Genomic DNA, 16051 nt, shown 5'->3' with positions numbered 1-16051 from the left:
GGAAAAATCGTAACGCGCTTTTGTCAGGATTCGCGGAGTCATAGAAGGAGAGACGAGCATTTCCCTCGACGGTTTCTCCTTCGTTGCGGCAAATACGAGGAAAATGTTCTCGAGGACAGCCCCGGCATCCTTCGTCCTTAAGACGAGAAAAATCTTGGCGGTAAGAGTTAGCAAGCTGGATAAGTAAACTTACTCGACGATGGGGTCCCTACTCGAAAAGAATTTCAAGATTTCGTTCGGAAGCGCATAGCGAACCGCTTTGAAAAGCGTTAGATCTAACACTCTCTCTCTCTCTCTCTCTCTACCGATTGCTTTGTTATCGTTCCCTTTCTCTTTCTTTCTTCCTTATTTTGTTCGTCCCTCTCTTCGTTCAAAGAGGTCTCATAAGATGCGCGTCTTTTTCGAGATATCTTTTTCTTTTCATTTCGGAGGATGGAGAGATGAAACGAGAAAAGACGAGAGTCGTTACTACGAGACTGACTTTAAATAGTTTTTTAAGAGATCCTTCTGACGCAGCGATATAAAGCGGACGATTTCATTTTCTTTCCTTTTTCCTTTCTTCTTTTGGCGCAAAAACAAGGCATACGACCCCGACTTTCTTCTAATTTTCTCTCATTTCGCTATTATTAAGAGATTAGCGTATAGTAATATATTTACATTAATGGCTACTCTCTTTGCGTTTCCGTCTTTCTCGCGGATCTTCTTGGAAATCGTAGAAACTTACAAGTTTATCGTACGAACGAGACTCCGACTCGGTAGGAAGATTTGTTCGAGCTTCTTCGCGGGATTGTAAATCTTGGAGAATTTATCGGCTTGGCGACCTCGTGAAACTCGCTTGACGTCCGTTATACGTATAAACGGGGGTGGAACGAGTCAAATCCTTCTACTCTCCGATTCGTCCGAGATCTTCGACTTTTAGTATTCGATAAATCATTCCAACTTTCTAAGAGATTCACTTATTTTCTATCCGCATTGTCTACCACCTTGATATATTTTTCGAGATAATTTAGTATTCCTCGCGAATATTAATCGAATATATTTTGATCGAGTTTTAATTAAAAGTTACTAATATAAATTGATAATTATATTTGTCGCAAAATTATCGAAACGTTCGATAACCCCCTAAAGTCGATAAATAAATTTGGATCGACTTTGATTGATCATTTGTGACAGGTACGAAAGCGGATATTGGGAGAGCGAGAGAAACAAAGAAAAATAAGGTGGGATAGAGTTTAATTGGCATGCTATCGTTGTCAAGGATCAGAATTTAGTCGTGATATATAGATCGTTTCTCGTTATTCGAATGAGAATACACGATAGTGGAGTGGGTCTCGAGTCTGTGTCGTTTGTAATTACACAGTCGTTGTAATTAAATTGCAGATACTCTCGAACGGTTTCCGTATCGTCTCTATAGGGAGCCAAAGGCATCTGTAACAAACGCCTCTGACAAAGAGGCAAACAGATAAATGTTAGTATATTTCTATAGTAGCGTGTATGCGTTTGTTGGTGTAAGGCAGGTCGTGCAAACACGTTCGAGCGCATGCGCCTTGCCGCAAACGGGATCGAGTGTCCCCCTTTTTCAAATTCCTCGAGGATGACTTCCGCCTGTGTTCGAAGCCGAACGAGGACGCGTAAGGGTGAACGTACCGAGGAAACGAATCAACTTTCATTTTATACTCGTCACGATCGCAAATCATTCCTTCAATTTTTCCCTCGATCGAATAATCAAATAAGGGGACGTTTTACAACTTTACGAGTTTGACAATAATACGAAAGAAAGGTGCTACGTCGTTTCTCGATTAACGTCTAGTCCATCATTAATGGACCCATCCTAAATTAATTTTTTTTCTTTTTTCCTCTAGCCGTTGAAAGGACCACTAACGCATTTACCTTAAGAACGCGTCCTTCTCTCGATCTCTGTTTTCCACAAACATTACAAAAGAAGAGAGAGAGAAAGAGAGAGGTACGAGTAGAAAATACCGTGCGACGTAAAAACGTTGTTCTTCTTTCTTTTCCTATCTACCTCTCTCTCTCTCTCTCTCTCTCATCCCAGTGAAGTTAGTGGAATGTAAGTACTTCGCAACTGCACATAGCCTGATGAAGAGGGAAAGAGGGGGGCGAGGGGCAGGGCTAGGTTTTTATTTTTCTTTTTCTTTTTCCTTCATTCTCATTATCGGTCCCGCTTTGAGGAAAGCAACGAACGACGACATCCCCTCGTTCAACGAGTACACCCCTTTTCCGCAAGAATTCTAAAGTATGAGAGAAAGAGATGGATGGATGGATGGATGGATGGATGGAAAGGATGAACGCTTTAATCGTTAACGTCGATGCACCGCTAAAAGCTTCGAAATAAGTGAAGCTTTCCTCTCTTTACAACGACGTCCACGTAAATTTCATCGATACGTTCGCCGATGGAAGAACATTTTCCTTGGCTAAGGAAAAATATTAATCGCTCGTTTAATTCGATCGGAAATTAATAAACTTTGTTCTCGTCGATCTTGAAACTACGATTTCGTTGATCCCTTTGAAAAGAAAGCGTCAACATTTTCATTAATTACATGTATATCGAGCGTAAAGAGAGACGGATATGAAAGGCGAAAGAAGAACAAATAGGAAAAAGATAAAGAGAGACGCCTACTTAGGATCTCCGTTTCGCAAAATAAATCGCGAAATAAATCGCAAAATAAATCGCAATAAAACCGCGCCTCCTTTCTTTCGAGAGATTTACTGCCAGAGGCGATCGCGTTACGCCCATCCTTTCTCGATCGTACTTGCCCATCGAAAATCATGTACTCGAGAGAAATCAACTCTTAATATTTAATATATATATCAATAAAAATAATATAAGAGAAAGTTTAGGCCGGTGCGTTAAATGTAGCATCTTTTAGAAAAATTCGCTTACCGCGTAATCTTCATTTTCGAGCGATAAAAGTCACAAGGATCGTGCGTTGGATCGAATTTGCAACGAGAGAGTATACTTTCGACGTAACGAACCCATAAAGAGGGTACGAGAAAATGACATCGAAATGAATTATCGAGAAAGCGAGGAAAAAAAATGCAAACGAAATAACTGTAACCGCTTTGTTCTAGATGCGGATGTAAAGAAAAAGTACGAGAGATGTGGAAATTGACAATTGGCAAAGTTGTAATAATGCAAAAGTCGATGGCAGAAGGCTATAAAAGATATCGCAATAAGTTGTGAAGATCTTAGCGATAAAAGTGAACGGACGATGTGGCAAAGGCTTCGAGAATCGGCCGTTCTCGAATTACCATAACGTTTTCCTCGGCGCGAACTCGATCCGTGCTCTCCATCCTCGATGATTATGTCGCAATAACAATAATGTCGGCACGAACGAACGATCGATCGATCGATCGATTTTTTCGCTTTTACGATTGTTCCTTATTGCGGTGGCACATCGGTGGGATAAATGGGCTTCGAAATTATTCCTTGCAATTTCTATACGCTTATTTACCTCCGACCCCGACGAGATATTCAAATTTCATTTTGTCTTAGATTAAATAATATAATATAGAATAAATAATAATCGTTGTTCTCTTTTTATTTCATTCTCGACACAATTGATTCCGTTAGTCTTTGGCGGCGTGCCGTCGTTCGAACGAACGGACTTTGCGAAAGATTTTCAGCAACGTGTTCGCGCATATAATTACCCTCGTGGACGATTCGATATAATACCTCATTTCCTGCCGGTATCGTCGGACATATTATCCGCGTATCTACCTGCTTTCGCGTGAAAATAAAAACGAACAAATTGTTTTTTACGCGTCAACCTTTACGACGTTAAATTTCAATACAAATTTCTATAGACTTTGGCAGGAGACGATAAGAGGAGAGCTTTGATCTCTTATTAATTCGTCGAACGATACGACTCGGAGATAAAAACGACAAATTCCTTGGGATTTTCTCGAAGGACGAGTCCGCGAGCTTATGGACATTAGCGGGTGCTTAATTCGTCGTATAGAAAAAATGAGGTGCGCGCATGCCTAATGGAATTTCTATGTTTCCGTGAATAATTCTACGCCGGCGTTACCATATTTCATTCCATAGGTCGAATGTAAAATTCCGAGGACGATTTTATTGCTTAATGGAGTTTCTGTGTTTTCAAAAATCGTTTCGTATACGCGCTAGCTCGCCTCCTTCTACTCGGTTACCGTCCAACAACTGTAAATATGCTTTCGAGAGAGTCGACAGGGAAAGAAGAAAGGAAAGAAGAGAGAGAGAGAGAGGGAGAGGGAGGGAGAGGATATAGATATATACGTACAATATGTAACAGGACTTTGGGAAAGACCCTTTGAACGATCGTCGCGAGCCGATGCTCATGGAAATATCGAAAAATCAACATTCGATTTATTATATAATATTTAACGCGTTAAATGCATATTTATTATAATCGTGAATTTTGACGCGCGGAATGGCTATAAAAGAAAACAAGGAAAGAAAAGGAGATTTTAGTATTCTCGGTAAACGAATGTCTTCTTGTTTGTCTCTTTCATGACAGGAGTCGGAAGCGTGCCGCGAAACGCCCCTTGTGCACACCGTAGGCGGTGTATTAGCACCAGCAATGCAAATAATTGTTCGCAGCAATCTATATAGGGTGGCGAAACCAACCCTGGAATGTAAATAGAGTTGACGCGACGACGACTTCTCGGTTTATCCTCGAGATGTTTCTCCAAATATTTCGTTTCTAAGCTTGATTAGAGCATTCGCGAAATTTCCTCGCAAAATCACGGCACTATTTTCATATCTTCTATGGTATTGCGTCTGAAATTTGTCTCCTTAATTTTCATTATACGAACTATACGAAATATTTCATTTATAAGGACAGGTCGAAAAATCAAAGTCCCGCTCCGCGATATATCATTTTACTATGCTCGTAACGTTTATTAGAAAATTGGAGAAAAAAGACGCGTATCCTCTTCGCGATGGCCTTGCGCGAGATGAAAGAAAAGATGTTTGGTCGAACGAAGAGCAATAAAATATAACATCTCGTCGTCTTCGTCGTCTTCGTCGTCTTCGCCGCCACCGCCGCCCTCGCCCTCGCCCTCGACGCCCTCACCCTGGACGATTAATCGCCGAGGCAACAAGAATTAATTGCCTCCTCCGTAATAATTTATCGTTTGCGGACCTCCGACGCGATATATTTTAGCGTCCAATATTTTTCTTCCTATAGCGATAACCTACGACTGCATATTCCTAAAAAACGAATCTCGCTTACTTGTTTGCGCGACTCGAAAAAAGATCCTCCCCTTGTCTAGAATTTCAAGGAAATACGTTTGGTATATATGATCCAAATATTAATCGTATATTTTTCTTATAGAAACTTCTTTCCTATAAATAATGATCGAGTTATATGCGTCATTAGGAAACGCGGGTTCGTATAATATTAAATCATCTCGTGTTTACTTTAGCTTTCATTATCCTCTCATTGAATGCAGGGAACGCAACAGCTGATACTCGATGTTTATGCGTATCGATGAATATTTGTATATCCAGTGACATATTATTAGTCGTCTCGCGTTCGGAACGTTCGAACGTGCGTGACAATTAGCTCGAGGATATCATTATCGATGCTAATACATTTTTATTCTTTCGCCGAATAAATGAACTAATACGCGTTTTCGATATGCATACGGTATAACGCAAATAGAAGGAGCGAGAGAACGAGAGGATATTTTGGAAACCTTTACCGATCGTCGAATTTATACGTCGAATATTAAAGAAATAGAGTACATCCGTTTAATTAATCTTATATGCGACAACTATATAAATATATTTTTGATTTTATCTTAAATAGTCAATTATCGGATCATTATACTATCTACGCGTCCCTACGTTTACGTCCCTACGTTTACGTCCGTAAATTTAATTACATTTATGATAGATGATTACATACTGGGATAACGTAGGGTATTCGATAATTACCCTGTGCGATTAGATCCATTACAATTATCATCGTGCACATTCGTGGAATAGGAAATGGTATCGTTAATTACAATCCCCTGCATAGCTATTACACGCTAGCAAACAAATTCGCGTATTTTGTTGCTAACGGAACGCTAACTAAACGCATCGCATTGATTTTGTACTCGTTGCCTTTGCAGAAATTACACACCATGGGCGAAGATTTCTGCGGTTTGGACGTGAACACTCCCCTCGGAGGCGAAGATCCGATCGCTGCCTTTCCAGTTTTAACTTTCGACACTCTTCTCACGGCAGTAGCCGCAACGTCCACCGGTGATTACACCGTCGTCTTCCTTGGAACTCACAAGGGCCATCTGAAAAAGGTAAATAAGATTTTGTCTTGGAACAACGATAATAATCTCGATAACATTTTCCACCTATCGCAGAGCGACAACTTTCGCCCGCCGTGAACTTGCCGAAGAGAGTTCAAATGGCAAAGATCAGCGATCTTTACGCGCTCTCGACTCCGCAGATGCACACGACTTCCTCGAAGAAGAAACGAGCCTCGGCCTTGGCCGAAGGATCGTTAAATTAATCGCGATCGGTGCTCGATTACACCTCCAGTTCTCGCTACGTTACGATCGTCAATCAAATTGGAAAATCGAGATTGCTCTATGCGAAGCGCGTTTATTCGCCTAATTATCTTTTCTTTAGAAACTCCGCCAGCAAATTTTTCCTCTTTTATCCTTTTATTTTATTTTTTTTTTAATTACGATAGGCACGAGTCCGAATGTATCATAATTTTTCGTAATTTTCGTGATATTCCGCTTGGAGAGAAATGAAATAAGATCGAAATCGGGACAATTTTGAAAATATTAACCGTTGCCAGGCGGAATGTAATGATCGAGAAAAAGCGAGAATATAAAATAAGTGAGATATTTCGAATCGTATTATATTCGTATTATCGCTTAATATCGGTGCCATCTTGGCCGCCGTCATATTTTCTCGCGTAAATTTAGTTTATTTACGGCTTTTAAGCACTTTAAGCGTTTGAAATCTTTATTAGCTAGTGCAGATGCAACTCTATGTATAAGTCTACACAGTCTTCGTAGATTTATCGGTCTCATAAACGGCGATCGTGCTTTCGCCGTTTGACTCTCTTCCTCGCGAAGCGATAACTACTACACCTAAACGAACGAACGAGCGAACAAAAACGTATACGTGTTTGCATATGCATATATACCTGCATTCTATACAAAGAGAAACGGAACGGATAACGTGAGAAGATCTCTCGAACGTTCTCTTTCGCTCCACCTTTATCCTCCTAGCGTCTACATATGTATAAAGCGGATACTTTCCCTTTTTCCCTATTCTCCGTTATGCCCTTTAACGAAATGGCAACGCCATCTTCGAGCCCTGTTTTACGCGTACACCGAGCACGTTATTCGCGTGTATTGTATAAGCAGGTAGACGAGAGTTCTCGCGGCGTTTAGCAGTACACCGTTTGGCTAGTTTCGTCCGGAAATTGCCTATCAGACATGTACGATAGCGAACGATGGAGAACGACTGTATGCCCATTCAAACGGAAATTGATCGGTTGAATTTCGTTCTTCCTCTGGCAGAGACGCCGTTCCCTTGTCTCTTCGTTAACCGTGTCTCTTCGTTTGCAAATTCGCATTCATTTCCCGCGTATTTCAATATTTTCCGTATTATCTACGAAATCTATTCCGAAAATTGGATTTATTCCGTCATTTTCTTTTCCGTATATTCTTTCTTCCAATCCTCCTACGAAGGATAAATCGGTCGGAAGAGAAGTTTTACGACGTTGCGAAGACGAAGGCAGATGGTAGCATGCAAATCTATAGGGAACGAGTCTCTCATTCTAATCGCGGACGTACGAGTTATCGACCGTCTATTCCGCGCGTCGATCGATCAATTCGAATTTAATTAAAACGCTTCTCTACTCTTTCGCCGACATACGCGAGAAGCGAAAGTAACTAGAAAGGTAACCGGAAAGAAAATTTATACGCGATAACTCGCACCTTCCTCCGATATACTAACGTACCATAATAACGTTGCAACGTCTATGAAAGAGAGCAGCGGAGAGATGCACAATGGCTCGGAGGTTAATTGCGGTGGATCGTCGCGCGTGATTAATAATCGCTTCTAGGTGGCCATTGTTTATCATTGCTAGATCCCATCGATGGAACGGGATCGGTCACGAGACATTTCGTCGTCTCGGGTCAAAGGCATCTGACTAACTAGATTGCACGAACGAGATAAATAGATAGATGCGACCGAACGGAGAGAGAATCTCCGCTATATAGGTGTGCGTGCGTGCACGCGGGTGTTTGCTCGTCGATGTGAAAGAAGTAGAGAGAGAGAGAGAGAGAGAGAGGGTGAAACGTTACCACGCTGTTACAGCAGCGTTGATTCATGACTCGTTTCGTCCCGGAAGGTATTAATTAATGATCGCCCTCTTGTACACGTGCGTTTAGTCACAACTGCACTCTCTCTCTCTCTCTCTCGTTTTGTAAAGCTTTCGGGGTCGTGGCTCGAAAGGTCATTCGAGTATAGTTGCACGAATTCGTCTCTCTCTCTCTCTCTCTTTTTCTTTTTCGTAAAGCAAAGTACACCGCCGTTCTCGGTAAATAAAACCGACGCGATGCGAAAGTTTTATCGAGAAAGAGACGTTCGTCAAGGAATTCAATCCTCAAAGCACGAAGAAGAGCGTAAGAGAAAGAGAGATCGTTTTACATGACCGTAACACGAGAAACCTGTATGAATCTTATTCCTCGTATCTTTTTCTTTTTCTTATTTCACTTGGTATTCTCACTCGATACATTTCATTTTCTTCCTATTAAGTATCAATTTGCGGTATTGAAATAAATAATATTTATTAGACCGAGCAGATATTTTCTACGTCAAAGGATTAAATTGCATTATCTTTCCGTGCAGTTTATTTTTCTCGTAAATATTATTAATGTATAAAAGGTAAATAAATGTAAAAATTCGTTTGCGCGTAATTGGTACGATCGACGAAGATATTATTATTCGCAAAATCCTTCTTAACGAGTAGAGATGGAGAGCGATAGGCAGAAACGTCTTTGGCAGAGCATCCGAAAGGAGAAGAGCGATTCTCGTGCATCCTTTGATATAGCCATTCGGTAATTAACGGTTTCGACGTAGGAACAGAAGGAACTCGATGCGGTTGTCTGGAAGGCATCCTAGTTCAGGTAACTTGGTTGTAATCCGTTCAATTAAGGATCCCCCGTGGTCTTGGTCGTCGTCGTCGTCGTCGTCGGGGTTTCTGTTGCTGCTCGACTCGCGACTCGCTAATTGCAACGCTCGCGTCTCCCGCCGATCTCTTAATTAGTACGAGTTTTACTTCGATTATCGGCACTCCCTTCGTCTTCGAGAACGACAATAAGATCGGGCGATAGATCGTTCGTAAGATCGAGCCTATCGATCGCGCGATGAATCTTTCGGATATTATTTTTCTTCTTTTCCCCTCTCTTGAAAATGTCTTGGTCGATTTAATGCCTAAAATTAGCATCGCTCGATTAACAATCGAATAAAGAGATATAAATTTAAACGTCCGATGAAAATTCATCGAAAGTAAGAGAAGACAAAAAATTGGACGGATAGTCGATCGTTGAGAAATCGTAAAAAGAGAGAGACGGAGAGATCGTGCGTAGGTAAAAATGTTGTTGGTAGACATCGACGGCAACGATAGAAGAAGAGAAGCAGAAGAGAGAAGGAATTCTCGGATTAATTCGTACGTCCGTCAAGCGTTCAACGATGCGGCGAATCGATGCGAATTAATAATCGACAGCGGTCTCGTTCGTGGAATAATCGAGATGAATAATCGTTTTTCACATTTCTCTCGGCCATATATCTCGCCGCGCATGTTTGTATACGCGTACGCGCGTAGATCTCGTTTAGAGGATTGGAACTAAATGTTTCAAGTAACATTCAAATAAAAAGAGACGGATGGATTTTTCTCGGTTTCGTATCGTCTAATTAGCGATTCACCGAGCGAACTCGTATAACGACTGCAATGGCGACTATTTGACGAACGCGCTGCGCATAATTAAAAGCGCGATTGCGAGAAGAAGAAAGAAAAAAAATGGAAAAAATAAAAAAGGTAAAATATGGAGGAGGAGACAGAACTCGCGAGTTATGCTAATTACTATTGTTATCGTTATCGTTATTTTCATTATTATTATTAACATTATTATCATTATCGTTATCATCAACGTCATCGCGGTTATGCAGCTTTCGCGAAGAGCTTCATTAATTAAGTCCTTGTGTTGTTTGTACGAGATACCGCGCATCGCCGCTGCATAACTGCGTTCTAAATCAGCAAGCATACCGTTCTTTCGTATAATCCTTTAATCGTGTGTTTATTATTCATTATATAACTAGAACAAACAAAAGCGCGTAGATATATAATATATAGTCGTTTATTTATTCGAATCTTTTCGCCAAATTGTATTCGCCTTATTCGCATTATGCCACGCAACGAAATTCGATTGAAATCGAAAAAGGGGATAAGAGAAAGGATGAAAGGATTTAACGGAAGATCGATTAGACCAGAGAAGTATCGCTAAATTTCAAATCGGAACTCTCTCTCTCTCTCTCTCTCTCGATCGATTCGAATAAGGAAAATAGGCGGAAGAAAGAAGATTAAGTGCATAGGTCAAACTCGCACAAAGGATCCACTTAAAAAGATCCGATAGAGATCCACTTTGAAAGATGATCTCGATATATAGGATGATCGATTTCGCCGAAACGTATATAGGGTGAGTAACAGGGATTATAACGCTCGCGTCCTACTGGGTCTCGAGGACACAACTCGCGCGGATTAAGTGCCACTAATGGTTTGAGCCCGGTGATTTCAGGTTAATTAATTGGCATTAACGTGTGCTGCAGCACCGTATAGATGGGCCATGCAGCCAGCCTCTGTGCGCGCGGTATCGCTCACCGATCGCTTCGGGAAACTCGATGCTCTCTGCTGTCTGCGAAAACGATAAAGGGAAAGCTGGCTCGGAGAGCTGTTTCCCAACAGCTCTCTCTCTCTCCTCAAAAGATTTTCCCCCTCGAAACATGTTTCATTACATTTCTACCAAACGATCGTCTTATTCGCATTCAACGTATGTATACCTCTATCGGAAATACTAATTAAAGAAGATTTGCTAGTAACGAGTATAGCGAATCGAGCGATGTCAATGCGCTTGCGATCCCGACCGAAACCTCGTCCAATAATCCTTCGCGTTAAGTACATTATAACGACGTAATGTTGGTGCATTAATTAATGCGCCGACTAGAAAAGCGGCAAATACGTTTGCGCGTATACGAAGAAGAATCGAAACGCTATAGCTTCCTTTTTTTTCTCTCTCCCTCTTTCGATGAACTCTATAATAACGATTATTAACTCGGCGAACACTAGCGTTCTCTCGCTTTTAAATGATCCAATCCAAAGGGGGAAAGGGAAGGAGGCGGTAGTTCGGATTATTAATTAACGACATTACTCTATCCGTCCCGCGTTTAGAGTCACTTTCGCGTGCGCGACATTTCATTATAGCGCCAGATTTGACGAGATCCATTGATTTTTCTCTTTCGCCGAAAGCTGACGGAACGCGTTTCGGGATGCGCTATGAATTATAACGAACTTTGACGCGGCTGATTAAACGCGACATTTTTCGACCGATCGAAACGTTCGAAAATGAATCCTTTCAAAAGTAAGAATACCATTACACTTATATATCGTGGAAGAATAAAAATATAAAAGCAACTCTATACGTAATAAAACTAGAATCGGGGAATGAAGCGAATTATTATTATTCGTCGATTCGGAAGGTCGCGTTCTCGTTGTATATTCCATATCTCCTCGATGATCCGAACGGACGTATCAACGAGGTAACCCGTCAACGATCTACCCATATATTCCACCAAGACATTTTTCTCTTTTCGATTTCACAGGATAGATTCCAGTCGATCGTCGCAAATAACTTCTCTAATGCTGTTCGTTTTAGACGAGTCATCGTGCATTCTATCTTATCTCTCCTCCTTCATCTTTCGCTCTCTAGAGAGATAGAGAGAAAGAGAGAGAGATAGGGAAGGTGAGCAGGCCAAAAGAGTAGGATAAACGTAGGAAGAAGAATCTCGCAGTAGGCCGATTCTCACGCGTCTATATCAGCCGTCTTTCTCTTTCTCCGTTCATCTTCCGTGTCAGTCGTCCCGATCGCAAAGAGAGACGGATAGAGGATAGAAAAGCCTGCGGATATCGGGTACCCGGAATACTCTGGGAATAACTAGAGAGAGAGAGAGAGAGAGAGGAAATTTCATCGCACGGTCGCTCGGTCGCTCGGTCGCTCGGTCGATGCACGTGCACACACACCTACGCCTAGGTGGAAGAGAACGTCGTCAGGGTTGCGTCAGGGTTGCGTCAGGGTTTGTCGAAGGGTGCCGGGGGTAGAGAGATTTATCGGATTTTCCAAATACCCGTGCACTCGGCGTGTCGAAGCAGACGCCTCCATTTCTCTACGGTCTCTCTCTCCGGGCTATCCTCTTATTTTCCATAGGCACTCTTTCTTTTCCTTCCTTCTCTCGTTTCCGCTCGAACGAAGTTTCAGGAAGGATCCTCCGATTTCTTCCTCCGTCTTTCGAAAATCGCGCACCCGCGAGGCCTACCAATTTTTCGATCTCTTCCTCCAATGCTATACAATTCTTTCTTTATTTTTTTTGTTGAAAGAAGTAACGTTTTGTTTGCGTCCGTTGTTTTTTTATTTGCAGAGCCCATTCTCGAGGATATCCTCGAAGGGACCGAGTCCTTTTGAAAGAGAGACGATTAACGTTGGCAAAGCCTTCACAATTATCCCCACCGTAATTTATAATTTCGTTGGGTGTTTCGTTTGGACGAAACGCGTATATTCGGTACACATATATTCCTATCTACGTGCTTTGCCCTCCCTTCTCGCGCTCGCCATCCCTCGAATGGACCGACGGATACGCGGAACTTCATTTGCTTTCGTGCTCGCTTTAATCCTCCCTTTCTTGCTTCCTTTCGCTTTATATATTGTCCTCAACGTTTCTCGTATTTACGAATGGAGCGAGGACCTTCTCTCCTCCTCCTCCTCCTACTACTACTACTACTACTACACTACTACTACTACTATTCCCCCTACCATTATCAGCGGCACCGCTATTACTATACTGCCATTACTACCACTAGGCAAAAGCAAACGAGAAAGCTGTCAGAGATAAAGCGAGGACACAATTTTAGCGAGCTAGCTTTATTGCGAAAGCCGACCGGCAAAGTTTTCGAGGAGAGCGAGCCCGAAAACGGAAAGACGATTCTTTCTCCCGTTATTCGCGCCACATTCCACAAAAGCAGAACGTTTTTTCTCTCTTCGGTCTTCATTCATCTTTCTTTATCTACGCGGTTCTCATTACGCATTTTCTTCTTTCATTCGACTCTCTTTTCCTTCCTTACAATAGATTCTCTTTTGATCAAAATATATTCTCCTCTATTCTTTTCTTTCATTCTAATTGCAAACTTCGTTTCAACGGTTTGTATCTTTTCTAACGAAACAACTAGCCGCAACTATAGCCGCGACCACACCCCTTACAACATCCGAAATTTATTTTTATTTCAATTCCAAAATGACGTTTTTATCGGCAAACGCAGCGTAGTTTCTTTACATTTTTGGTTTCATTTGGTTTGCGATCGAAATCTCTCGTATGCGCGGAGACTATTACCGAAAAGTTTCTATTTGAAATTGTCAGGGAGCTCGAAGGAAAATAGAACTCGCCAAAGTTCGTTTTACCTACATCCGATTTGACGAAAAATTGACTAGAAAGAGGGAAATCGAGATTCTCTTTCTCTGTATTTTTCCGTTTGTGTGTGTGTATGTCGAATCGCTTCTCGATAGAAATACGCCACAACTCGTCCTTTCTCCGTCGTCTTACAGCATCGTCGATACCTTTTCTCGATATCGTGACGGTGTTTCGAGAGGTACCTACTGGAAAGTATATCTAGCTGTTTGTACGTACTCCAGATCGATGTCAACATCGGTGAACGCTTCGAAACGGCAGCCGCACACCAACACCACCAGGACATTATCCTTTTCCTTTTCTTTTGCATCATCCTCGCAACTTCTTTCTCCCGACGTCTACCCTTTTCATTTTATTTTCATCTTATTCCTCTGTTTTCTGTCGAGAATAAAGTTGACGACGCCCCTCGTCGATGGGATTCTCGGTGAACCGTCGTCAATTTTTCCTCGCTTTTTCGTCCATTTTTCGTCCATTTTTGCCCGCTTTAAAATTAGATATGATATTTGTTTGGATGCTAGGCAAACTGTGTTATCTCTAGGCTAGACGAAAGGAATGAAAAAAGAGGAAAAAAAGAGAAAAGCTGAGAGATGCGATAAAAAGAATCACTCGCTCGAGTGACTCCCATTGTTTGTTCGCGAAAGCACCGAGAGAAGAACGCTACGAATTACATTACTCCTTTTCGACTAAAGTGCTCCCTTCCGTGAGTGGTAGCTGTGCTTCTCCTGCAAATATTCCACCGGCGATATCAGTTCGCTCCTTTCTCTATATACATATACGTACGGGAATGCGTGCACGCGTGCGTATATCCAGCTCTCCCGTTTACTTCTTTTTTACTTCTTTTTTACTTCTTTTTTACTCGCTAATCCTACTTTAGACTCCGGCGAATTTTTTCCAAAGTAAATCTCGGAGGAAGTTCCGAGGTGAAATTATGAAGGAAACGAAGGACCGCAATTCCGATGCGAAAAACGCGACCGCCAAACGCGCGGACATTTACTTTTACGACTACCTCATTTGCTCCAAAATGGGATCATCAAAGGAAATTTCGCGAAAGTAGTTTCTTCGTTCGAACGACGCGAGAAAATTTCAATCGTTACGTTCTCTTCGATGGGAAAACGATGTCGTTATTCGATGTAAATACTAATTTACATCGAATTTATAAAGTATAGAAAAAAGCTCATATTCGATACCCGATTTGAGTGATTTATTTTCGATAAATAAATTACTACTAAATATATATGCGCTTCTTGTGTAAGGGAAGGAGACGCGAATAGTCGATGATCGAAATCTCTTTAGAGAAAGGTAGAAAAGGTTTATAAATCGAATAAAAAGTAGTGGCTTTTTTGCTTCTTATTTTGCTAGCAGGTACGAGTAAACTCTGGGAGTTATAAGGGATCTCGTTTATAGATTTTTCATAACGTATCGTTTAAATCGATCAACGTCTCACTCGAGTGGAGTCAAAGGAAGCGCTCATATGCGACGGGTTCGTTCGACTCCCGGAAGTTTTGCAATTATAGTAGCCTCGCAACGAGCGAGCCAGCCCCTTCCATCCCCATACTCCTCCACCTCTACCTCGTAATTTTATTCCATTTTGAGCTGCGCGGAGTATTCCTCGCCTCTCTATGTGTTTCCGAATTTTACTGCTTTCGAAATAACCGAAAAACGAGTCCTTTTAAATAACGTAAAACGTTCGAATATTCATTCGCGAATCCATTCCTATTTATCCATGTATATATGTACATAATGTATATTCCGAAAAGCTATCGGATAAAAAACACCTTTAATGATCCTTCCGAAATGAAAAAAAAGAAAAAGTTATTTTTCCGCGGAACTTGGTTTTTCCTCCAACGACGAAGGGATCTTTCGCGCGTTAATCAAATTTTTCTGAAATTCCTTTTGCCCGTATTACAATGCAATCGCGATAATATACTATTACTATTACCGCTAATAACAATAATTATAAAAAAGGATATTGCCTCTCGCGCGAGACAAGGAGTACGGCTAAAATCTCGTAATAGAAACGACAAGGATTCTCGTCCGCAGCGATAAGAAAGAAGAAAAAAGGGTCCTTTGAATTTCGAGATAAAATTGCGTCGAGGAGGAGGAGGTTGGAGAGGTCCTACTGGCCTCCTTTATGATTACGAGAGTCCCACTGGTGGTAGTAGAAGAAAACGCCATGCGGTTGTTTAGCCGCGTCCGGAGTCTCGGTTATTTTTATGGAGTATTTTACTCTCCTCCTTGCTCGGCGACTCTGGAACTTTTCTCATAGCGCACGTCCTACGTAAAACTGCAGTT

At 41.6% G+C, this 16051-nt stretch overlaps 1 protein-coding gene across 2 annotated transcripts in view; it reads left to right on the top strand.

The window, feature by feature from the left end:
* LOC122522642 (plexin-A4) overlaps positions 1-16051 on the top strand; it is a 150648-nt gene that overhangs the window by 98922 nt on the left and 35675 nt on the right. For both annotated transcript variants that reach the window (XM_043643876.1, XM_043643877.1), the window contains exon 3: positions 6121-6303. In XM_043643876.1, the coding sequence (XP_043499811.1) occupies positions 6121-6303 (183 nt within the window). The remainder of the gene's footprint in view (positions 1-6120; positions 6304-16051) is intronic.

This window comes from Polistes fuscatus, unplaced genomic scaffold (assembly GCF_010416935.1).
Source record: "Polistes fuscatus isolate 324 unplaced genomic scaffold, CU_Pfus_HIC Scaffold5, whole genome shotgun sequence".
In the NCBI taxonomy this organism is placed as follows: domain Eukaryota; kingdom Metazoa; phylum Arthropoda; class Insecta; order Hymenoptera; family Vespidae; genus Polistes; species Polistes fuscatus.
This window is presented reverse-complemented; position numbering and strand designations above follow the sequence as displayed.